We start from the raw sequence: 24,198 nt of genomic DNA, 5'->3' as shown, positions 1-24,198 counted from the left end.
CCAACTATTGATGTGAGGCTAACAGGTCTGTAGTTCCCCGTTTTCTCTCTCCCTCCTTTCTTAAATAGCGGGGTTACATTTGCTATCCTCCAATCTGCAGGAACCATTCCAGAATCTATAGAATTTTGGAAGATGACAACCAATGCGTCCACTATCCCAATGGCCGCCTCTTTCAAAACCCTAGGATGTAGGTCATCTGGTCCTTAGGATATACCTTCTTGCCCAATATCAGACTTTCCTGTGGTTTCGCACTTTGATAGCTCCTTATCGAAACTCTTGCTGACATGTCAGTAGCTCCTTTGATACGTGGTTTCATTTACTGATGCATTTCTTTGCTTCTGATGTCTGTGAGCGTTTCTTTTTTTTTAAACAGCAAGTCATTATCTTGTTAGCCAGACATGCCTTCCAAGGTTGAATATACAGCCCATTGATTCCCAGATCTTCAAGTTTGTGTTTTAAACGTTTCTCAGAGGGCCTTATCTTTAATTGCCCACAGCAGGCTTGCTCAATTTCTGAGTTCAGTTTTAACGAGCTTTAAGCTCCTATTATACTGTCCATCAAGGTTGTTCGCTTTGATGTAGATCAATTCTACAACCTCTACCATTTAGAAGGCCAAGGGTAGCAGGCACATGGGAACACCACCACTTCCAAGTTCCCCTCGAAGTCACACACCATCCTGACCTGGAAGTATATCGCCGTTCCTTCATCGTCACTGGGTCAAAATCCTGGAACTCCCTCCCTAACAGCACTGTGGGAGTACCTTCACCACACAGACTGCAGCGGTTCAAGAAGGCGGCTCACCATCACCTTCTCAAGGGCAACTAGGGATGAGTAATAAATGCTGGCCTTGCCAGCGATGCCCACATCCCATGAACGAATAAAAAAAAATCAAATGAACTCTTTGTTTTGCTCACAGAAATATGCAATCCAAATCTAGTAATAAAACATTTGTGCAACCTGGCATGGCCTGAATCATTCAAGTCTAAATTTACCCTGGACTGCAAAATTGCCCCTATCGGCCAATTGAGGCACCATTCCTGTTGCCACAACTGATATCAGCTAACTTACACAGACCAGGAATCAATCCCAGGCTCATCTTGGATGGCTCAGTATCACACTGAGCAGGACATTCACTCACTTAGCTATTGTAGATGCATAATACTATTTTATTAAACCCCAAGATACAATCCTGTATGATAACTGGTTGATCGAGAATACTAATTTGTGGTCCAAAATGCAAATTATTTTATCGTGCATTTAATATAAAGGCATTCTGGAAGAAACCTTCAAATTGTGTTTCTGTCCAGGTGATATTTCCCATCTGTAGAGGCCACTTTATTGACTTATTAAGATAGGCACTACCAATTTACTTTTGGAGGATGGCTGTGATATGTACTGGACATATTACAAATGTTGATTTAAATTATCTGTAAGACTGATCATAATAATAATATGTTTTCAACCGCTTTCCCCAAACCGCAGGATGTTAATGTGTGTTACATACTTGCATCAAAATATTTTGCCTCACACTTTCAATGAAGTTGAGTTGCTGCTATATAATTCTAGACTATGCTTGAAATGAAATGTATTCATGCAAGCATGTCCAATAATGCCCCCGGCTATCCATTCAGCATCAAATTACATTTGGAACTGAGTTCCAGTCTCTGCATGGGCGAATCAACATATACCACAAGAAATAACTGAATGATGCTCGTGAAAAATAGATACAACTAATGTAGTATACCACCCAGTATAAATTTACAACTGTCTGTGTTTATTAAACAGAGTATCAATCCACAGCAATATATTGTTCATCTCTTCTCAATGGTAGGAATGCTGAAAAATATGATTAATGTAAACTAAATTCTGGCCTATTGCACATCCCCGAATTTAATTGCTCCACCATTGGTGGCCGTGCCTTCAGCTGCCAAGGCTCTAATCTCTGGTATTCCCTCCCTAAACCTCTCCGCCTCTCTAACTCTCTTTCCTCCTTTAAGATGCTCCTTAAAACCTACCTCTTTGACCAATCTTTTGTTCATCTGCCCTTAGTAGCTCCTTGTGTGGCTCGGTGTAAAATTTTGTTCGATTACGCTCCTGTGAAGCGCCTTGGGACACTTTGCTACATTAAAGGCACTATATAAATACAAGTTGTTGTTGATTAATTTTTGCATCTGCAAGCCAACTTTTAATGGCTTATATAATTGGAGCCCTAAATCCTTTTGTTCATCTAAATTTTCTAGCGCTTCCCCACTTCACCTGAAGAAGGAGCAGCGCTCCGAAAGCTTGTGATTTCAAATAAAGCTGTTGGACTATAACCTGGTGTTGTGTGACTTCTTACATTTGTCCACTTGGACTGCCATCCTTGCATCCAAAGTGGGCTACCTCACACTGACATATAGATATTGGTTAAGTGCACTGTTTGAATAATGCGGGCAGTCAATTTTTCAATCATTTCCTTTTTGGGCAATGTGTTTAATTGTCATAAGAGCATGAGATGTGAAACACCATTTTAAGTTTGAGAATACAATCTCTCCTGTTCTGATGATACTTTATGGTATAATATGATATCTATCTCTCTTAACTACAAATAATGACTGATGGCTATGCCAACACACTTAAAATTAGGCTAATTGAAAATGGGAACAATACCTTCAGTGTCTAGCATTCATTCATAGCACCCAAACCACCCATATTCTGGGTGGAAGACAGTGTCAAAATTCACAGCTGCAACTTCAAACCCTGCCTCGATACAGTTATGCTGCGATCAGGAGAAAACCACTTCACTTCAGGCTTTTGTATATCCGGTTGTATTTACCCAATGTTTACTTTAGCTCCAGAGCAAATTTAGGTAAATGTGATTTTTTTAATGTTTTTATTTTCTCCTCCAGAAATTGTCTCCTCTCCTGCACTGTAGGCAGGGCTGCACACTTAATTATGGTGCCGCAGCTGCTACCAGCTCTCCTCCCAAGTCGGCATTCTTCACGTGTAAGGCAGGCGGAACATCACAATGGAATCTGATCATGTCCAAACGTACAGTTTCCAGGAGGGGTGATTGGATAGTGATTTTCCTACATAACAGTGACTACACTTCAAAAGTAAATTATTGGCTGTAAAGCACTTTGGGACTTTCAGCAGGAGTTATATAAATGCAGACTCATTTTTTCTTAAGAATGGGACCTCTATCTGATTTCATTCTCCTTAGAATTAGTACACTGATCTCAGCTCTATAAATATTCTTTGCATCATGCAAATCCTACCTCAAAATTTCAAATTTGCAATACACTGGAAGACGGTTAGAACAGAAAAGGCTTCCTTGCAAAGTTATGATTTGGCATAAATTAGACAACTGCTGTGCGACTGAAAAAATATACTAGACAAGCCCTACTCCAGAGACTTAAGCACATCGCTTTACTATGTTAATACAAGTTGTTGTTGTAAATTACTGCTTTCAATATTGGTGAATTTTAACAACTCAACCTAATTCAGGTTTAAGGAATATTTTTGTGCAGTACCAGCCATGTTTAAAAAGTCTATCAGTAAGAACACCAACTGTGCCCCAGGAGCTGCCTTTGCAGTATAGATTGAATACAAATTAGTTTTTGATCCAAATGATCTAATTCTTACAATTCCATGCTGTGCCACAGAAGAAGAACAGTGAACAATACAAACTTTACTTATAGTCAAATAATGTCCACCTTGATGTAAAACAAAGGGTCCCGATATATTTCTGCTCCATGCCCGTCAATGAAGCTGTGGTCTAGATTTTCCTTCGACTATCTTTTCCTGCAACAAGTGCTGTGGTGGCGTGACTTCCGCCTGCTACTTTGGCCCTGTGGTACCTGCATCCCATTTTCCTGGGACAGTTAATTTAATATTTCCTAGCTCCAGGTTACCATTGATGGGGCCCATGTGGCAATAAAGGCTTCATGGCTAAGAGCGATATCCCCATTTCTAAGTGGCTGACCACCACTGAGAGAGAGTGAAAGAGGAAGGTGACTATTGAAAATCCTGGCACTACCACCATGCTAAATGGGATAGATTCAGAACAGATCTAGCAGCTCAAAACTGAGCATCCATGAGGTGCTGTGGACCATCAGCAGCAGCTGAATTGTATTCCACCACAATCTGTAACCTCATGGCCCAGCATATCCCTCACTCTACCATTACCATCAAGCCAGGGGACCAACCCTGGTTCAATAAGGAGTGTAGAAGATCATGCCAGGAGCAGCACCAGGCATACCTAAAAATGAGGTGCCAACCTGGGGAAGCTGCAACACAGGACTACATGCATGCTAAAAAGCAGAAGCAGCATGCTATAGACAGGGCTAAACGATCCCACAATCAACAGATCAGATCAAAGCTCTGCAGTCCTGCCATATCCAGTCGTGAATGGTGGTGGACCATTAAGCAATTAACGGGAGGAGGAGGCTCCATGAATATCCCCATCCTCAATGATGGTGGAGCCCAGCACGTGAGTGCAAAAGACATGGCTGAATCGTTTGCAACCATCTTCAGCCAAAAGTGCCGAGTGGATGATCCATATCGGCCTCTTCCTAAGATCCCCACCATCCCAGAAGCCAGTCTTCAGCCAATTTGATTCACACCATGAGATATCAAGAAACGGCTGAGCGCACTGGATACAGCAAAGGCTTTGGGCCCTGACAACATCCTGGCTGTTGTGCTGAAGGCTTGTGCTCCAGAATTAGCCACGCCTCTAGCCAAGCTGTTCCAGTACAGCTACAACACTGGCATCTGTCTGACAATGTGGAAAACTGCCCAGGTGTGTCCAATCCACAATAAGCAGGACAAATCCAATCTGGCCAATTACCGCCCCATCAGTCCACTCTCAATCACCAGCAAAGTGATGGAAGGTTTCATCGACAGTGCTGTCAAGCAGCACTTACTCACCAATAACCTGCTCAGTAATGTCCAGTTTGGTTTCCGCCAAGACCACTCGGCTCCCGACCTCATTACAGCTTTGGTCCAAACATGAACAAATGAGCTGAATTCCAGAGGTGAAGTGAGAGTGACTGCCCTTGACATCAAGGCAGCATTTGACCGAGTGTGACATCAAGGTGCCCTAGTAAAACTGAAGTCAATGGGAATCGGGGGGAAAGCTCTCCACTGGCTGGAGTCATACCTAGCACAAAGGTTGTGGTGGTTGGAGGTCAATCATCACAGCCCCAGGACATCGCTGCAGGAGTTCCTCAAGGCAGTGTCCTAGGCCCAACCATCTTCAACTGCTTCATCAATGACCTTCCCTTCAACCTAAGGTCAGAAATGGGGATGTTCGCTGATGACTGCACAGTGTTCAGTGCTATTCACAACTCCTCAGATAATGAAGTAGTCCATGCCCGAATGCAACAAGACCTGGACGACATTCAGGCTTGGGCTGATAAGGGGCAGGTAACATTTGCGCCACACAAGTGCCAGGCAATGACTATCTCCAACAAGCGAGAGTCTAACCATCGCCCCTTGACATTCAATGGCATTACCATCGCCGAATCTCCCACCATCAACATCCTGGGGGTCACCATTGACCAGAAACTTAACTGGACTAGCCACATAAATACTGTGGCAACAAGAGCAGGTCAGAGGCTGGATATTCTGTGGTGAGTGTCTCACCTCCTGATTCCCGAGAGCCTTTCCATCATCTACAAGGCACAAGTAAATAGTGTGATGGAATACTCTCCACTTGCCTGGATGAGTGCTGCTCCAACAACACTCAAGAAGCTCGATACCATCCAGAACAAAGCAGCCCAATACTCTCATGGACAGATGCATCTGTGACAGGTAAATTGGTGAGGCTGAGGTCAAGTAGGTTTTTCCCTCGTGTTGGTTCTCTCACCACCTGTCGCAGGCCCAGATTGGCAGTTATGTCCTTCAGGACTCGACCAGCTCGGTCAGTAGTGGTGCTACCGAACCACTCTTGGTGATGGACATTGAAGTCCCCCACCCAGAGTACATTCTGTGCCCTTGTTGCTCAGTGCTTCTTCTAAGTGGTGTTCAACATGGAGGAGTACTGGTACATCAGCTAAGGGTGGGCGGTAGGTGGTAATCAGCAGGAGGTTTCCTTGCCCATGCTTGACCTGAAGTCATGAGGCTTCATGGGGTCTGGAGTCAATGTTGGGTACTCCCAGGGCCACTCCTTCCCGACTGTATACCACTGTGCCACCACCCCTGGTGGGTCTGTCCTGAGTGACTTGCTGGGTCATTTCAGAAGGCAGTTAAGAGTCAACCACATTGCTGTGGGTCTGGAGTCACATATAGGCCAGACCAGGTAAGGACAGCAGATTTCATTCCCTAAAGGGCATTTACGACAATCCGATAGTTTCGTGGATACCATTACTAGCTTTTTATTCCAGATTTATTTAATTAACTGAATTTAAATTCCCCAGCTGTCGTGGTGGGATTTAAACTCATGTCTCTGAATCATTAGTCCAGGCCTCTGTTCGTGAACTTAAATGGATTTAACCATACTTGTGTTTTGTTCCTGGGGTGAGTTGTTTTTGTATCTGCACACTCTTCTTGAAGAATAATGTGAAGTACTGGAAGGGTTTGTAGGCTGAGTAACAGTCTGACAGGCTGCAATGTAAATGCTCCTTCAATGGCCAGAACCATCTTTATACCAATCAATAGGGTTGTTAGTCCTAAGCAGCAGGAGAGTTTTATGGGCTCGCACAACCCATATAATGCAGGGGGGGGGGGGGGCGGCGGTGAGTGTGTGAGTGGACACAAGTATCCCACTAGATGTCAACCCGGAATTCAGTGTCAGAGCTCCAGAGCTGGGACCATCTGGTGTGGGGTTTGAACCCTGCGCTTTCTGACTCAGAGTGGGAAACGGTACCACTAAGCCAAAGGCTCAATCCTGCTGGTGAATGAGACATGCCATATCATTGGTGTCTGTCAATACAGGGTAATTCAAGAGATAAATTACTCATCACATATAAAGACCCTGGGAACAAAGCTTATGTCCTAATCCAGTTATTTCTAAATTTTGTTACTTTAAAAATGTTTTCAACAAAACCTGGTGGCAGGTGGACTTGTTCTTTTGGAACTGTTTTGGATGACCTGTCCTCTCCACAGATGTTGCCTGACATGTTGAGGGGGAAGGATTCGGCTACTTATCGCCACAAGTTATTGCCGGTTTCCTAAAAAAAAAGGCGGCCGCTGCTCTAATGCCCTTCTCTGGTGCAGGACTCGGTGGCTGCCATTTTCATGGGCGCCTTGGTGCTGCTGGTAGCAGTGCTGGCCCATGGACGTGCAAATATGGAGAGTGTGACATCAGTTGGCGTGTAACACCGACTTAACATCACGCTCCGCGAACTTGGACCTTTGCGCTGAGTTTAGCGCTGGGTCCTAAGCTCGCTCTGAAAAGCGAGCGTACAGCAGACCAACAGAGACGCTGTCAGCACTTCTTAAAGGGACACACACAGCTTTCAGGTAAGTTTACATTTAAGCTTTTGGACTGGATTTTTTATATTTTATTGAAGCTTGGTGCAGTAGATGTTAAAAGTCTTTAAAGTGTGCAGGGAGTGCTGCTGGATACTTGCAAGGCCTCGGATAGTAAAGGAAGGCTTCTGAAAAGACAAAAAATGCTGGAAATAGTCAGCAGGTCTGACAGCATCCATGGAGAGAGAAACAGAATTCCTGTCTCAGGTTGAGATGCTGCCTGGCCTGCTGTGTATTTCCAGCATTTTCTGCTTTTATTTCAGGTTTCCAGCATCCGTTCGAAGAGGGAAGAGGAAGATGCAGAAGAGGAAGAAGCAGAAGAAGAGGAAGTGGAAGAGGAAGAAGCAAAAGAGGAGGAAGCAGAAGGAAGTTTGCAACCCAGACAGCCCCATTCTGGCTGGGATATTCGGGATGGAATCATCCTTCTGCGGTACCAGTGACCACAACCCCATTCCCCTTTCAACATCTGTCCCACACCTTACCTTCCCTCTGTTACTGACCATCACCCCATCCTCTTGGCCACAATGCTGAAATAAAAACCACCACAAAGCAAACTTTCCAATCCAACTTTATACATCTATCTATCCAATATGACATCAAGAAATCAACCCATCAATCAACCCTTATGCATTCCCTTAGTGACTGTCTTGTATGTGCCTTTGCCTATCCCACTGGTGTCATGCAGTGCTACCCCAGTGGCTGCAGCATAGCTGCTCGAAGGCTGCTGACTTTCAGTGGGGAAGACTGCAGATGGCCTTGCAGGTCGAACTTGAGGAGCTGGTTGCTGAGAGTGTAAAATCGAGTGACGGTGTTTCTTCTTCTTCACTCTGCTTTCCCTCTTCTAGGTCAATCACTGGCTGAGCAGACTGCATTTCTTGGGTGTGTGAAATGAGGGAGGTGCAAGGGTGGAGTTGTAGTGAAGGGAGTGCAGGAAACCAAGAGGTGTATGAGGATACCAGCATCTTGTATCCTTTCAGCCCTGCACTGGCCAAGGGCTCAGCCATGCCCCTACCAAGAATGGCCAACACTATCTCCTCAAAGGGGGTGAGGTGAAGCTAGGAATGGGAGGTGTGCCTTGTGATTGGTACAGATTGTTGGTAGGTGAGTGATTGGTGGGGGGTGGGGGGTGGGGAGTCGTGCATTGAGCAGTGTGTGAGGCTAGTGGCGCAGTTGGTAGGAGACGGCTTTTGAAGATGCATTCACTGACCTTGACCAGTGGTCTGAGGTCATGAAGCTTCTTTGGGCAGTGGAGTCAGGCCATGGGGGCCACACTGCTGGCAGTGATGGCCTCGGTGATGTGGTCTCACATGGTTCTTTCTGGAGGGCCTCCTGGCCCCTGTGGGTAGAGGACCTCTCTTGCAGAGCTGACCCCCTGCACAAAGCTGGAGTGCTGTGTGTGAGACCCTGGGTGCCCCTTCCCTGGCTTGCTGAGCCATTTGTGTTAGTGCTTAAGCACTTTTCCCATTTTTTTAGGTGCAGAAGGCAATTCAGCTTTAAGAGCTGAAGACTGCTATTTGGGACTTCTTTTCAATATTAATTTATTTTTCAGAAGGCAGTTGAGCTCTAAGAACTAAAAGCTGTCAATTTTTAAATTATTTAAATTTTTTTCATTTCAGAAAGCAGTTCTCCTTTTGGGACCGCAGTGCTTTCTAAAATGACAGCCTTGCTTTAAGAGAAGCTGTTCTTGCTGCAATGACGCTATGGCTACGCTACATTGGGCCTCCAGCCAGAAGAACTGGCCTTGCAAAGTGAATTTAGCGCTGGGCTAATGTTAAATTGCAACCAGCACCAATTTACCGGTCCTGCCAGCACCATTAATTTTGACGGCTTTTCACTCCGGCTCCCGGTGGTGCCGGCAGGTTTTTAGCGCTCTCCAATTTTTAGCCCTGAGTGCTTCCAGTATTTTCTGTTTTTATTTCAGATTTTCTAGCACTTGCAGTTTTTTTGCTTTTGCACAAATTTTATTTCAAATTAACCTAAACATCAGCATGACGACTCAAGTTCATTGTAACACAACCAGCTTCATTTCAGGAAAGGCTGGAAATCAAGGGCTAGAAATTCGGCTCTGTAGTGCCAGGTTTTTCGGAGGTAACGTTTTGTGTCCAATATGACATCCGAGCAGCGCACACACACTTCTGGTACGGGCCGCGCCAGACACCATTTTGTTGAGCGTCGGCACGAGGAGCATGTGCCATAAGTATACAGAGTAGGCAGATCGTGATGTCAATCAGCATGTAACGCTGATTTGACACCAGCGCTGCCATTTTCCACCTCAACGTTGGAGCTAATGCCCTCTCTTAACCTTGCACTGCTCAATATGCGTTCAGCAACAGGAAGGAACCCCCACCAGCACTATTTAAAAGGATCATCACCTAATTACAGGTTAGTTGCTGATTGATTTCTACTAGCTGTTGCTGAGTTTGTACAAGTGTTTGATGCTTTCTAGACTGAAGTCTAGGCAAGATTCCTGCAGCTTCAGTCTAGGCCGAGAATGGCATTGCCAGTAGCTGTAAAGTTGGCCGTGGCCTTGAACTTCTTTGCATCAGGATCCTTCCAGGCTGGAGCAGGCGACATCTGTAACATCTGCCAGTTCACCATCCACTCCTGCATAAGGGAGGTGAGTAAGGCTCTGTATGCAAGGAGAGCTGAATATATTTAATTCTCTCTTGCCAGAGAGAAGCAGACAGAGCAAGCACACAGCTTCACCAGGATAGCAGGCTGCCCCATGGTGCAGGGTGCCATTGACTGCACACATATCGCTTTGTGGGCGCCGCACCTCAATTCAGCGATGTACCGCAACCAGAAGAAATTCCACTCCCTCAATGTCCAGCTGGTGTGCAACCATACTCAGCGCATCATGCAAGTCAATGCTTGGTACATTCTGCGGCAGTTGGACCATCCGCATTTGAGCCACCACAACAAACCAGAGGGTAGCTATTAGGCGACAAAGGCTACCATTTGACCACCTGGCTCATGAGTCTACTGCACGACCCAACCACACGTGGGCAGCATGCAGATAACAAAAGCCATGCTGCCACACGGAATCTGATAGAACCAACCATTGGCATCCTTAAACAACGCTTCCACTGCCTGGACCACTCTGGATGTGCCCTGCAGTACTCGGCAGAGCGCGCCTCAGGATTCCCCATGGTCTGCTGCATGCTCCACAACCTCGCCATCATGAGGGCACAGCCCTTGCCATCAGGCATACAGTGACCAGCTGAGTAGGAGGAGGAAGAGAAGGAGGAGGAGGAGGAGGAGGAAGAGGAGGAGGAGGAAGAGGAAGACGAGGAAGAGGAATGCAGGAGGCAACCCAGACAGCCCCTTTCTGGCCGGGTTGTTCATGATCGAATCATCTGACTGCTGTACCAGTAAACGCAACCCCAATTCCCCATTCAACATTACCTTGAATACCCACATCTTACCTTCCCTCTGTTGCTGACCATCACAGCGTCCTCTTGGCCACAATGCTTCAATAAAAGCCACCACAAAACAAACATTCCAAACCAATATTATGAATCGCACCATTACAATATTTCAAACAAAAGTCAACTAATACCCCTTGTGCATTGCCTTAGTGCTTGTCTTCAGTGTGCCTTTGCCTGTCCTAATGCTCCTATGCAGTTCTACCCCAGTGGCTGCAGCATGGCTGGTGGAAGGGTGCTGACTTTCAGTGGGGGAGACTGCAGATGGCCTTGCAGGATGACCTTGAGCAGCTCTGGGCCTAGTAAGCCTGATTTCAGACTGCACCACTTTTGCATGGGCGACAGCAGTCTGGGCTGGTTGACAGACAGACAACAGCAAGGGCACTGGTGGCATGGCAGTGGTGGGAGGACGACTTATGTCAGCCTGAGAGAGGACAACAGGTTTGTCCTCCACGGAGCCACTGACATTCCCCGGGGTGGTGCCTCAGCAATCCTAGTAATCTGCTGGAGTACAGACTGCTGGACTGCTGTAACACCCTGCAAGCCCCTTTCAACACTGGTAAACCCAGCCATGATGACAGCAGTCTGTGCTTGCATGGCAGCAAGTTGAGCATGCATGACTTCAGTCTGAGCTTCCATTGCAGCACTCAGACGTTGGGTGGATTGTGCATGTGCTGCAGTGGAAACTGAGACATCGGCCATCAGATGCTGCACGATGGCTGGGTCCACAAGTGCGCTAATGGATCTGCCTACCCCTTCCACGCTGGAAAGGATGGGCACCAAGCTCTGCGCAAAGCCCTGTGCAAGGTTGGTGCTGGACTCCACCATGCTCCTTGACATTGCACTCAGCTTTTCTGGCAGGCTTGCCAATGTACCATGGATTTCATTGTGCATACCCATCAGCGTTCTTCTGTAGGTCGCCCCATTGAAGTCCTCATCTGAGTCTTGTGCAGCAGAACTCGCATGCGACCTCACCCTCCGGTGACCTGGCACCTGCACTACCCTTTCCCCCTGCCCTGGCTGCAGGCCACTCATGCCCAGTGTCTCACCACATGCAAATCCTGAGTCTAACCTACCCTCTAAAGTCTCTTCTTAGGCAGTCCCTTGGAACCGAGGATGACTTGCTTCCACATTAAAAATGAGTTCGCAGGTGACTGATTAGTCCAATACGGGACCTACAGCCTCTGTTGGGGCTGATGGTGGTTGAAGGGACGGGTGGGTGGGGTGCTTGGGTTGACGTGCGCTCCTTGCGCTGCCTGCGCTTGGCTTCAGCTTGCTCCCGGCGAAGAGACTCGAGGTGTTCGGTACCTTCCCGGATGCTTCTCCTCCACTTTGTGCGGTCTTGGGCCAGGGATTTCCAGGTGTCGGTGGGGATGTTACACTTTTTCAAGGAGGCTTTGAGGGTGTCCTTGAAGCGTTTCCTCTGCCCACCTGGGGCTCTCTTGCCGTGCCGGAGCTCCGAGTAGAGTGCTTGTTTTGGGAGTCTCGTATCGGGCATGCGGACATTGTGACCCGTCCATCGGAGCTGATTGAGCGTGGTCAAAGCTTCGATGCTGGGGATGTTGGCCTGAGCAAGAACACTGATGTTGGTGCGCCTATCCTGCCAATGGATTTGCAGGATCTTGCGGAGGCAGCGTTGGTGGTACCTCTCCAGTGCTTTGAGGTGCCTGCTGTACATGGTCCATGTCTCTGAGGCATACAGCAGGGCAGGTATCACTGCTGCTCTGTAGACCATGAGCTTAGTGCCGGGTTTGAGGTCCTGGTCTTCAAACACTCTCTTCCTCAGGCGACCGAAGGCTGCACTGGCACACTGAAGGCGGTGTTGGACTTCATCGTCGACATCTGCCCTTGCTGACAGTGGGCTCTCGAGGTATGGAAAGTGGTTCACGTTGTCCAAGGCCTTGTCATGGATTTTGATAATCGGGGGGCAGTACTGTGTAGCGGGGGCAGGTTGGTAGAGGACCTTTGTCTTACGGATGTTTAGTGTAAGGCCCATGTTCTCGTACGCCTCAGTGAAGGTGTTGACAATGGTTTGGAGTTCGACCTCCGAGTGAGCGCAGACACAAGCATCGTCTGCATACTGTAATTTGACAACAGAGGATGGGATGATCTTGGATCTGGACTGGAGGTGACGGAGGTTGAACAGTTTCCCATTTGTTCTGTAAATTAGCTCCACTCCAGTGGGGAGCTTACTGAGGGTGAGATGGAGCATTGCAGCAAGGAAGATCGAGAAGAGCATTGGTGCAATGACACAGCCTTGCTTGATCCCGGTTCGTACGTGAATTGGGTCTGTGGTGGAACCGTTGGTCAGAAGCACTACTGGCGCGAATTCATGAACTCATTTCTCTTATCTGGAAGGAGGAGAGCATGCCAGGGGATCTCAGAGGTGCCGTAATTGTGACCATCTTCAAGAAAGGTGACAAGTCCGATTGCGGTAATTACAGAGGAGTTTCCCTGCTGTCTGCCACAGGGAAAGTCATCGCAAGAATCCTCCTCAATCGCCTTCTCCCAGTGGCCAAAGAGCTCCTCCCAGAGTCGCAATGCGGATTCTGCCCACTAAGGGGCACAATGGACATGACCTTCAATTACAAGAGAAATGCAGGTAACAGCACCAACCGCTGTACATAGCCTTCTTTCATCTCACAAAGGCCTTCGACACTGTCAACCGTGAGTGATTATGGAGTGTCCTCCTCAAATTCGGCTGCCCTCAAAAGTTTGTCACTACCCTCCGCCTGCTTCACGACAACATGCAAGCCATGATCCTGACCAACGGTTCCACCCTCTAAAGTACGCAGGGAGTCAATATCTGAGCTGGTGTCTGGGAATGTGAAATCGAATGACGGTGCTGTGTGTTCTGCATCACTGCCTTCTTCGTTTTGCATTTCGTACTCCTCCATCTGTGCCTGGTGAGGTTACAGTTCTTGGCTATCTGAAAGGAAAAAGGCACAAGGTTAGGGTTGTGGTGAGGGGAGGGGGGAAAGCAAGAGCTGCATGTTTACACCATCTACAGCTTGCAAATAAGAAGCGATTGTGGGATGAGGGGGAAGTGGGATGTGAGAAGGAGGGTTAGGTATGAGGATACCGACATCTTCAATTGATTCAGCCCGCCATTGGCCATGGGCTCAGCAATGGCCCTCCTAAGAATGGCCAGCACCGTCTCCTCCATCGGGGTACGGTTATACAGGTGTGCCTGTGCCCCTTCGGGTTGCCCCTGCTGCCTCCTGTTATGCAGCACCTTCTCCTGCAAGAAAGAGGGAAGTGTGTCAGTGAGTATCATACAATCCGTTTGGGTGATGTGGCTGAAATGGTTGAATAGCTGGCAGTGTGTGCAAGCTGTGAAGTGTGGGTGTGAGGCTTGCAGCAGTGTTAAGTGTGTGAGGGTGAGGTGAAGCTATAAATGTTAGGTATATGAATCGTGATTGATAGAGCTTGTTGGTAGGTGAGTGAAGGGGTGGTGGTGAATTGAGCAGTGTGTGAGTCTAGTGGTTCAGTTGTAAGGTTATGGCATTTGAAGATGCATTCACTGACCTTGACCACTTGTGTGAGTTCATTAAACTTCTTGCGGCACTGCATCCAGGTCCTCGGGGCTACACTGCTCGCATTGACCGTTACGGCTATCTGGCCCCAATGCCTCCTCACAATTTCTCTGCCGGTCCACATGTACCCTGTGGATAGAAGACCTCGCTTCTTCTGTGCTCCTCCTGCACCAAGGCCTCCTGTGCTGCATCTGAAAATCTGGGCGCTCTCTCTCTCTGCCATGTTGCACCATCACTCAGTTTTCTTGCTCCTCAATCTGTTTCACAGCCGCTTCCACCACCTGCAGAAGCCAGAATTCATCTCCCTTTGAAGAGGTGCAGGCTGCCTTTAAGAAGTGCAGGCTAGCTTTAATTGATGCTTGCCTTGCACGAGCTTGGGCCCCCTGCTGAGGCACTAAGCCACTGAATAGTGTGTTTAGCACTTCCTTACAACTGCAATCATTTTAATTAGCAGGCAGCACAAAGTTTGTGTGCTGCCTGCATCGGACTCAACGGGCACGGGCTAATCGCGCACTGTGATACCCGTGCGCTTTTTCGAACCTTATCCAATTTCTAGCCCCAATTGTTTGAAGCTCTAATAACTATTCATGATGTGACCAGTAGGCGGAGTAGTAGATTAGTAAATCTAAAGATTTGTAAAATGACTCTTGATGTAACCTCTGTTGAACACCAGGTGTCACTATGAAACTTATCAATTACTGTAATTACCAAAAGTGTGCTCTTCTCATACTTCAATCTGATGACCAAATGTAAAATGTGGTTCATGTGCTGCTGTTATGCTCATCATGTCACTGAAATACTGTATCTGGGCTCTGATTTCAACAACAACTTATATTTGCATAGCTCCTTTAATGTAGTAAAACATCCCAAGGCACTTAAAAAATATAAAACAAATCTTAGAAGATTGAGCTACTTATACTGGCTGCTCTCACTGATATTAAGGAAAGTCAGTAAAGCTCCACATAGGTATGCTATGCTACCTCTGCACACTCAAACGCACAGCCTGATACATTGTTTAAAGGATGCAGAAAAATAGTGTTGCTTTTTTAGGTAAGTATAACATTGTTATTAGCTTATTTAGCACACTAGAATTATTTTTTGTTGAAATTCCTTGTGCTAATACAACATTCCACAGCCCTCAGCTGAAGATGTTTTGATAGTTTTGAATGAATCAGCTTGTACTTGGGGGGGCTCTACATTCTGGAACTCTTTTCCTCAATCCTACCACTTTGTGCCTTGTCTCTCCACCTTCAACATCCCCACTAAACTTACCTCTTTGCCCATGTCTTCACCCACCTCTCCTAAATGCACATGCTAAAATTCTGAAACTAAAACAGAAAATGCTGCAAACGCTCTGGCAACACCTGTGGAGAGAACAGGTGAGTTCATGTTTCGGGTGTGGACCCTTTGTCAAAGCTGGAGGATATTACAGATGAACAGCAGTTAAAAAGGAGGGGGGAGAAAGTGGGTTGGTGCTTGGGGTGGGGGTCCCTGTGTCAGAACACCATTACTGGCAGCGTGGTCGGCATCCTTGGTGTTGACCTGCTTTTTTCTCTTCTCCAAGGCTCATGGCCAGTTTTCTGTGCTTCCATTTCGACCTGCCTCACCCCCCACCATCTTCAGCTTTTCACATGTTCTCTGTTTCTTGTAAATGTCTTTAATGTCTTTCATTTCTTTGATTTCTCTCATTATGCCTCCTATTGTATCATGCTAACATCACCAATGCTAGTTAACCATCGCCTGTATTCCACTTAAGCACTTTGCCGGTCATCCTATTTTTTGTTTGTGTGTGGTTTCTCTCTCCCTCTTTTGTGTGTTCTATTCCATGTTAAATACTGTTCGTCTGTATTATCCTCCAGTTTTGACAAAGGATCCACATCCTAAACATTAACTCTTCTATTATCTACCTTGATATAAGCTGCCCTGCTGAGTGTTTCCAGCATTTTCTGTCTTTATTTCCCCTAAATGCACTATAAATTCATAATGCTTGATAATCCCAAAAACACATTATGGATTTATGGTGCATTTATACTGCACTCGGGCAGTACCCCATTTATACTGCCTATCTCAAACTGCAATTCTTCTGTCCAGGAGGCAATTCTGCACATGTGTAGTTGTAGGTATTCACAGAGCTCCACTCCCTATGGTTAAAATTTAATTTTTTAGAATGCATGGGTGGCAATGCCTGCATTCTCAAAATATTTAAAACTGCCAGAGATTCCTTGCGTGCACTGCCAAGCTCTCTCTTGACAGTGGGGCTACCAATGGCAACCTGCCATGCATATGCAATGAGCCTTGAGCCAGGAAAATAGGTTGGGGCTAGGGTGGATATGGAGTGGCAGCTGGAAGTCCTACTCCACCAGGATTCAGTCCTGAAAAGAAGAATACCCATACTGTCACTTTAGCGTCACAAAAAAGTGCAACCCATTTTGCAATGATGCTAAAGTTGCAGCATAAATGCACCTTATAAGCATAGTAGAGTAAAACCTGCTCTATCTACAAAAACTGCATCATAATATATCATTTGTGAGGACCACAATAAAAATGAAAAATGCTGTTAGCCGTATTTGATCCCATCTTGAAGGAACCAGTCAATCCTTATACTAGACCAGCAGATATCCCATGGCTCTGCTCGCAAATAGTTCTGAATTTAAGCTATTTCATAAGGACCAGAATCTTATATTATTGAATGCACAATGAGGTAGATAGAGCCCAGCCAGTCCAGGTAAGTTAAAGGGCAGGAGGAAGCGATGCTGAGGGAGGCCTGTGGAGGGTCAGCCACTGCTAGGGGGATTCCATTTTTGTGAGGCCAGGAGAAGCATTAATACTGGCCTGACAAAAATCACTCACAAACCTTTCTTTCCCAATTTTTTTGAACGGCCTGCAGTACCAATAGGTGGAGCATGTGCGGTGCACGCTCTGCCCACTGATACTTTAAAATTGAATCACGGACCCCAATTTGCATGGGCTAATGAAGCTCCCATCTGTTTCTGGTGGCTGCTGGGTCCTCCCATTTTAAGGCCCCTACCAAAATGCCAGAGACCCGGACATCAGGGGAATGGGGCGGTAAGTGTTGCTATGTTATTTTCACCATGCTACCACCTCATTTCCGGCTGGTGGAGGGGATGACAATCAGCCCAAAAGTATTATTCTGATAGTAAAATACAGCTATGTATATTTTAGTTAGTCCCTTTAAAGCCATGAGATGTAATTGCTGTTCCTTTCTAAGGTCAATTTCAGGCTGATTTTTCCTAGGCAGCTCCTTGGGTCAATTAGAGATCCAAAAGCCTTTGTTTTTTTTTTAAATGTTGTTTTCTGTACTGTGGTTACTGAACTCAATCAGAAGGTATTTTTTGCTGGACAAGTTTCCCTGGGCATTAGAAATGATAGCTTTCTTTACTTTTTTAAGTGTGACATAGAAATTTACATGCAGGTATAGCAAGCAATCAGAAAAACAAATGGTATGTTAGCCTTTATTGCAAGGGGGTTGGAGTATAAGAGTAAGGAAGTCTTGCTACAATTATATAGGGTTTTGGTGAGACCACAGCAGGAGTACTGTGTACAGTTTTGGTCACCTTACCTAAGGAAGGATATGCTTGCCTTAGAGGCAGTGCAACGGAGGTTCACTAGATTGATTCCTGGAATGAGAGGGCTGTCCTATGAGGAGAGATTGAGTAGAATGGGCCTACATTCTCTGGAGTTTAGAAGAATGAGAGGTGATCTCATTGAAACATATAAAATTCTTAGAGGGCTTGACAGGGTAGGTGCTGAGAAGTGGTTTCCCCTGGCTGGGGAGTTTAGAACTAGGGGGCATAGTCTCAGGATAAAGGGTCGGCCATTTAGGACTGAGATGAGGAGAAATATCTTCACTCAAAAGCTTGTGAATCTTTGGAATTCTTTATCCCAGAGGGCTGTAGATGCTCAGTCATTGAGTACATTCAAAATTGAGATTGATAGATTCTTGGGCACTAAGGTAATCAAGTGATGTGGGGATAGGGCAGGAAAGTGGAGTTGATGTAAAAGTTCACCCATGATCTCATTGAATGGCGCGAGGGACCATATGGCCTACTCCTGCTCTTATTTCTTATGTTCTTATGTCACCTGAAGTGTGATAGATTAATCTCAAAACTCTATACATAAAATAACACATTTAAAAAAAACGAAATCTTTGTACATTTATGTTTCAGTACAAATGATAAACTACAGTGGAGCTGTTTTCGTAATAGTTTTGGATGTTTTGATTTGTTCTCAAGTGCACGCCTCTGCCCTGACCCTAGCAGATTCCTATGGTCAGGGTCATTTCAATACATTTGACAAGTTCCTGATGATGTTTCCGGCTCTGCCAAGTTGTCGGCTGGAGGAAGGAAATGGATGCAGCGCTTGCTGAACTGTAGTGTGGTCGGCAGCATCGACAGAAGTTGAAGATTTTTTTTAAATGTTAAGTTATTTTGCCAAGTAAGCAGCCCTTTAATTCCCCCTCCACCCCGTGATCTCATAGCAGTGTTGATACCTGGAAAGCACAATATTCCTAGTGTCCAGCATTCCTAAGATGCAAATGATGGGGAATACATTTAATTATAATACACCTATGGATGAATGTATTGTACGTCCAGTGTCACTTCTGGGGGAACTCATGGCAGTGGCATTGAGTAATGGGGAGTTTCTGGAATGGCTCATGACCTGATTTCCTCCCCTCCCATCCACTACAGATCCACTCAATATCAGGCAGAATTGGGACAGGTTGGGGCTTTTTTCTTTAGAAAAGAACATAAAAACATAAGAAATAGGAGCAGGAGTAGGCCATACGGCCCCTCGAGCCTGCTGTGCCATTCAGTAAGATCATGGCTGATCTTCTACCTCAACTCCACTTTCCCGTCCTATCCCCATATCCCTTGATTCCCTTAGTGTACAAAAATCTATCGATCTCAGTCTTGATCTTGCGTCAGCTGTGGCTCAGTGGGTAGCACACTCTCCTCTGAGTTAGAAGGTTGTGGGTTCAAATCCCACTCCAGGGACTTGAGCACATAAAGCTAGGCTAACACTCCAATGCAGTGCTGAGGGAGCACTGCACTGTCAGAGGTGCCGTCTTTCAGATGAGAAATTGAACCAATGCCCCATCTGCTCTCTCAGGTGGATGTAAAAGATTCCATGGCATTATTTTGAAGAAGAGCAGGGGAGTTCTCCCTGATGCCCTGGCCAATATTTATCCCTCAACCAACATAACAAAAACAGAATATCTGGTCATTATCACATTGCTGTTTGTGCGACCTTGCTGTGCGCAAATTGGCTGCTGCGTTTCCCACATTACAACAGTGACTACATTTCAAAAGTACTTCATTGGCTGTAAAGTGCTTTGAGATGTCTGGTGGTCATGAAAGACGCTATATAAATGCAAGTCTTTCTTTCTTTGAATATATTAACGACTGAGCATCCACAGCTCTCTGGGGAGAGAATTCCACAGATTCACAAGTGAAGACATTTCTCCTCAACTCAGTCCTAAATGGTTGCCCCCTTATCCTAAGACTATGCCCCCCGAGTTCTTGACTTTAACACTTAGTAGTGACCAGATAGAGGTCTTTAAAATAATGAATGGGTTGGACAGGGTAGCTGTGGAGAGAATATTTCTACATGTGGAAGAATACAAAAGTAGGGGCCATGAATACAAGATAGTTACTAATAAATCCAATAAGGAAATAAGGAGAAATTTATTTATGCAGAGAATGGTGAGAATGTGGAACTCGCTACCATAGGAAGTGATTGAGGCAAATAGCTGAGAGGCTTTCAAAAGTAAACTAGACCAGTACATGAGAGAAAAGGGAATAGAAACATATGCTGAAAGGCTGAGATGAGGTGGATGGACTGGGAGGAGATTGTATGGAGTATAAACACCAGCATAGACTAGTTGGGCCGAATGGCCTGTTTCTGTATTGTATATTCTATGTAATTCAATGTAATATTTCAGGTCATTGAAAGGTCTTCAAATTGAAACATTAACCCCACCTTCCACTCTCCACAGATGCTGCCTGACCTGCTGAGTGTTTCCAGTATTTCCCGTTTTTATTTCAGATTTTCAACAACTGCAGTAATTTGCTTTTTTGGCAAACTGATTAAGTTGATTAATTGAAAAGCACGCAGTTCATTCATGTGTGCAAGATGAGAAACTGAAGGAGTTCATCATTCAAAGAAATACAGGCAGTAAGGATCTCCCACTATCATACTATACCATGCATGCTATACAAAATACTGCGGATGCTGGAAATCTGAAATAAAAACAGAAAATGCTGGAAATACTCAGCAGGTCAGGCAGTATCTATGGAGAGAGAAACAGAGTTAACGTTTCAGGTCGATGACCTTTCGTCAGAACTGGAAGATGTTAGCGTTTAACAGTTTTTAACAAAGTGCAGTTTGTACATACTGTGTACATAGTGCACTGTTAATATAAGCTACCTTAAACATGTGACCAAGGAGTATTTCCAGCTTTAAAATTATACATATCTGCTTCTACGGGTTCAGTTTTAATTGGGGAGAATAATTGGACACGCTGCCTTTATATTTCCCTCTCGTTTTAATAATCGCCACCTCTATTGTAAAGATAAACAGAAAGGAATACTTTTTTAAAGATACAAAATGATTCCCTATAAATTCCAGTACTTCTTCACTTGTTTTGCAATGCGAACTATACAGCTGGATGGTTTCACATAAAAAGATCATTGTCCCCGCCATCCTCCTCATAATGAAAGACAGATACTAAAAAGCCTTTTAAAAACATTACTGCTTTCATGCTGCTATCCCCGTGACTTGTTTCTCTCCGCTGCCAATCCCCAATGTGTTCTCCACCTCCAGTCCATTTCCTGGATTGAGCAGATCTCTCTAGCCAAAATAGGGGCGCACTTGCTTTTGGTCGCAGTGACGATGAGACTGGTACCCTCCTCTTTCAGAATGGTTTCACCCAAACAGGTATAATAACCAGAGCAAAGCAAACGCAGTCTTCACTGGCTTCCACTTGGGTCGAGCAAACACCAAGCTGCAAACCAACCGCATTATCTGAATGAAAGCAACGGGTAACAGATAGCTGCCCTTTCCGAGCTAGCATCTGTGTTCACATCCAGAGTCGGGAGATTGTCACTTCAGGCACTTGGATTGCACATTGGTGAAGGCGCCGGCTGAAGCCACCTGTTCCATCACAACTTGGGGCTCGCTATCAAGAAGTTAGCAGCAATGAATTCGACGCTAGTGAATCAGACTGAGAGCGCGGTGTACTTTAACCGGACCGATTCTCTGGGCTCGATGATCCGATGCTGTAACGATAACTATTCCTCGGTGGTGACAGACGACGGCTTCGTGCTGGCCGCTCCCGATGAGAGAAACCTTTACATCATGCGAGTGGTCCAGATCGCTGTGATGTGTGTCTTATCTCTCACTGTGGTCTTTGGGATATTTTTCCTCGGCTGCAATTTGCTCATCAAATCAGAAGGGATGATCAACTTTTTGGTCAAGGACAGGAGACCTTCCAAAGAAGTAGAAGCGGTTATTGTCGGTCCTTATTAGCAGCGACCACCAAAAGCCATGGCAGCGTTTCAGATTCCCGACAACGGCTTTGCCATTAACTCCAGCAGACGTGCCCTGCACCAACCCCAGAGAAGTGAAGGGACTTTTGTGCAGATCAGTATTTTAGACGTGGAATGAGGAAGCCAAGGTGTTGGGATTGCCCCTATCTGTTATCTGGTTTAACACTGGGCTTTGGCCAGAAATGTGACGGCGAGATGTTGGACCTTCTGGTGGCACTGGCCAGATATTGACTAAACCCTGTTTGAAGCGATTTGCCAATTCCTTTCCGTGGCCAAAGCAAATCATTTAAAGAATGTATAGGAATCATTGCACAAGTCAAACAAGAGCCGATCAAAACTTGCTGCATGGAACGACTTTCCCGACTGTTGAGTTGTAAATATAACTGTTGTTTATTGCGCTCTTTGACATTTTTCTAAAATATTTATCCTTACGCTTTTGTTGGAAATCAGCAGTACATCTTGGCGTCCTTCGCTTGCAATGTTACTACAAAACAGTTCAATCCTTTCTTTTGCAAAAGCGTGTGAACGTCTAATTGTATTTTTAATGTTATTTGTATAAACTGCAATTTAATACGAAACCTCTATTTAAGAACCGCAGGATGTCATTACAGTCACTGAGCCTTTAACATTTATTATCGCACGGGCGCCAGACGTGTTATGAAAAATCAACAACAATTCTGTTTTGTATTTAAAAATATGATTAAAACGTACACATTTATTCTTTGGTTTAATATTAATGATGAGAAATAAATGAGCTCCTTTAGAAGATTTTGCGGCCAGCTGTTTATCGTATGTTGATCTAGAAAGTCACTTCAGCCGGGAAGAAAGAATTCAACGATTAGTTACCTATCCCGATACTAATCGCTCGCTGATCGAGTAACCGAGTAAAACTCCAGCTATCTATAGGTATCTCACTATTAAAAACAGAATCAAGCCTCGGCAGAGATAGTAAGCAATTGAGTGAAGATTTTGATTTCCTGAGATTCTTTTCCGCTGGATTTACGTTAGTCATTCGGGAAATTGGGGATTGCTGTAAAATGAAGAGTGATCGCTGAGTTCCCAGTAACCTCCCTTTAAACCGATAAATAAATAAATGAGGGAATAAAAACAGAAAATGCTGGAAATACTCAGCGGGTCAGGGAGCATCTGTGGAGAGAGAAACAGAGTTAACGGTTCAGGTCGATGACCTTTCGTCAAATAAATGAGTGTTACGGACAGAGGGGTAGCTACAATCCCTAAAACGGGACTCTCAACGTTCTCTCGTATTAAAAATAATTGTTCTAGAGATACAGTAAATGTACAACCGGGAGCTCAGTGGAAGCATTTCGTTCGTTTCTTCCCACAGCTGTTGCTTCGTTTTTCTAGCTTGGCTTTCTGCGCGCAGTGTAAATATTTCTTGTTGCGTTCCCTGAGAAAGATGAGGAAATCACAGCAAAACTCATTTGCAATATCTAAATTACTACTTCTATACGTATATATAGTAGTTTAGGCGTTGTAAATTTATATATATGCCTGGGAGACAATGGGCGTATGTGCATTATATATACACAATTCACTGGTACGTATATAATTGTCTCCGTTGCAATAGAAGAGAGAAACTTCATTGCGTGCAGGGACAAACACAAGCGCGCTATATGGAAATTAAATCAAAACAGATCGTGATCAGTTGCTCCAGGCCATTATGATAGGAAGATTCTGATGTCAATCAGCAACATCGCACTTTTAATAGCATGCATTTAAACCCGTAGGGATCAATTGAATGGATTAAGATTCTACCGGGATTTAATCGGGATCTTTCCATATTTTAATTGACGTTAGCCGGAAGTTGGTGTTTTTTTAATTGGCGAAATTGATTTAAATGCTACAGTTCTTCTAAGATATTTTGCTTTTAAAGTCAGAGTGTTGCATTATTTTGAATCTTGTTGCATTATCTGCCCGATCCAGGCAAGTGATGAGTGCAGGAGTCTGTTTCAAGTTGACATAGCAACACTTTCCTGAATGGAAACTTTGTTAAATGGCTATTCCTTGACAGACCGGAATGATCTCAAGGACATGAGTTGAACTCCAGTAAGTCAGGAGCCGATGTCGTTCCTTTCAGCAGCTCGCGTAAATCAGCATTGATCACCCGTTCCACTGACATTGATCATCAGTAGGTCAAATATGAGTAAGATTAATAACGATTCATTGTATAATAATCGTAATATTATACCCCTGGGT

At 45.2% G+C, this 24,198-nt stretch overlaps 1 protein-coding gene across 1 annotated transcript; it reads left to right on the top strand.

Moving 5' to 3' along the window:
* The first annotated feature begins 21,306 nt into the window (after window positions 1–21,306).
* rprma (reprimo, TP53 dependent G2 arrest mediator candidate a) lies at window positions 21,307–22,749 on the top strand. The gene has a single exon (XM_085986309.1). It carries the CDS (start codon window positions 21,632–21,634, stop codon window positions 21,959–21,961), a length of 330 nt encoding a protein of 109 aa, XP_085842435.1. The 5' UTR covers window positions 21,307–21,631; the 3' UTR covers window positions 21,962–22,749.
* The last annotated feature ends 1,449 nt before the right edge of the window (window positions 22,750–24,198 follow it).

This window comes from Somniosus microcephalus, chromosome 4, assembly GCF_052327205.1.
Source record: "Somniosus microcephalus isolate GS21.2 chromosome 4, FLI_Smic_1.0, whole genome shotgun sequence".
NCBI lineage: Eukaryota > Metazoa > Chordata > Chondrichthyes > Squaliformes > Somniosidae > Somniosus > Somniosus microcephalus.
Note: the sequence above shows the minus strand (reverse complement) of the source record. Positions and strands in the feature narration are given on the sequence as shown.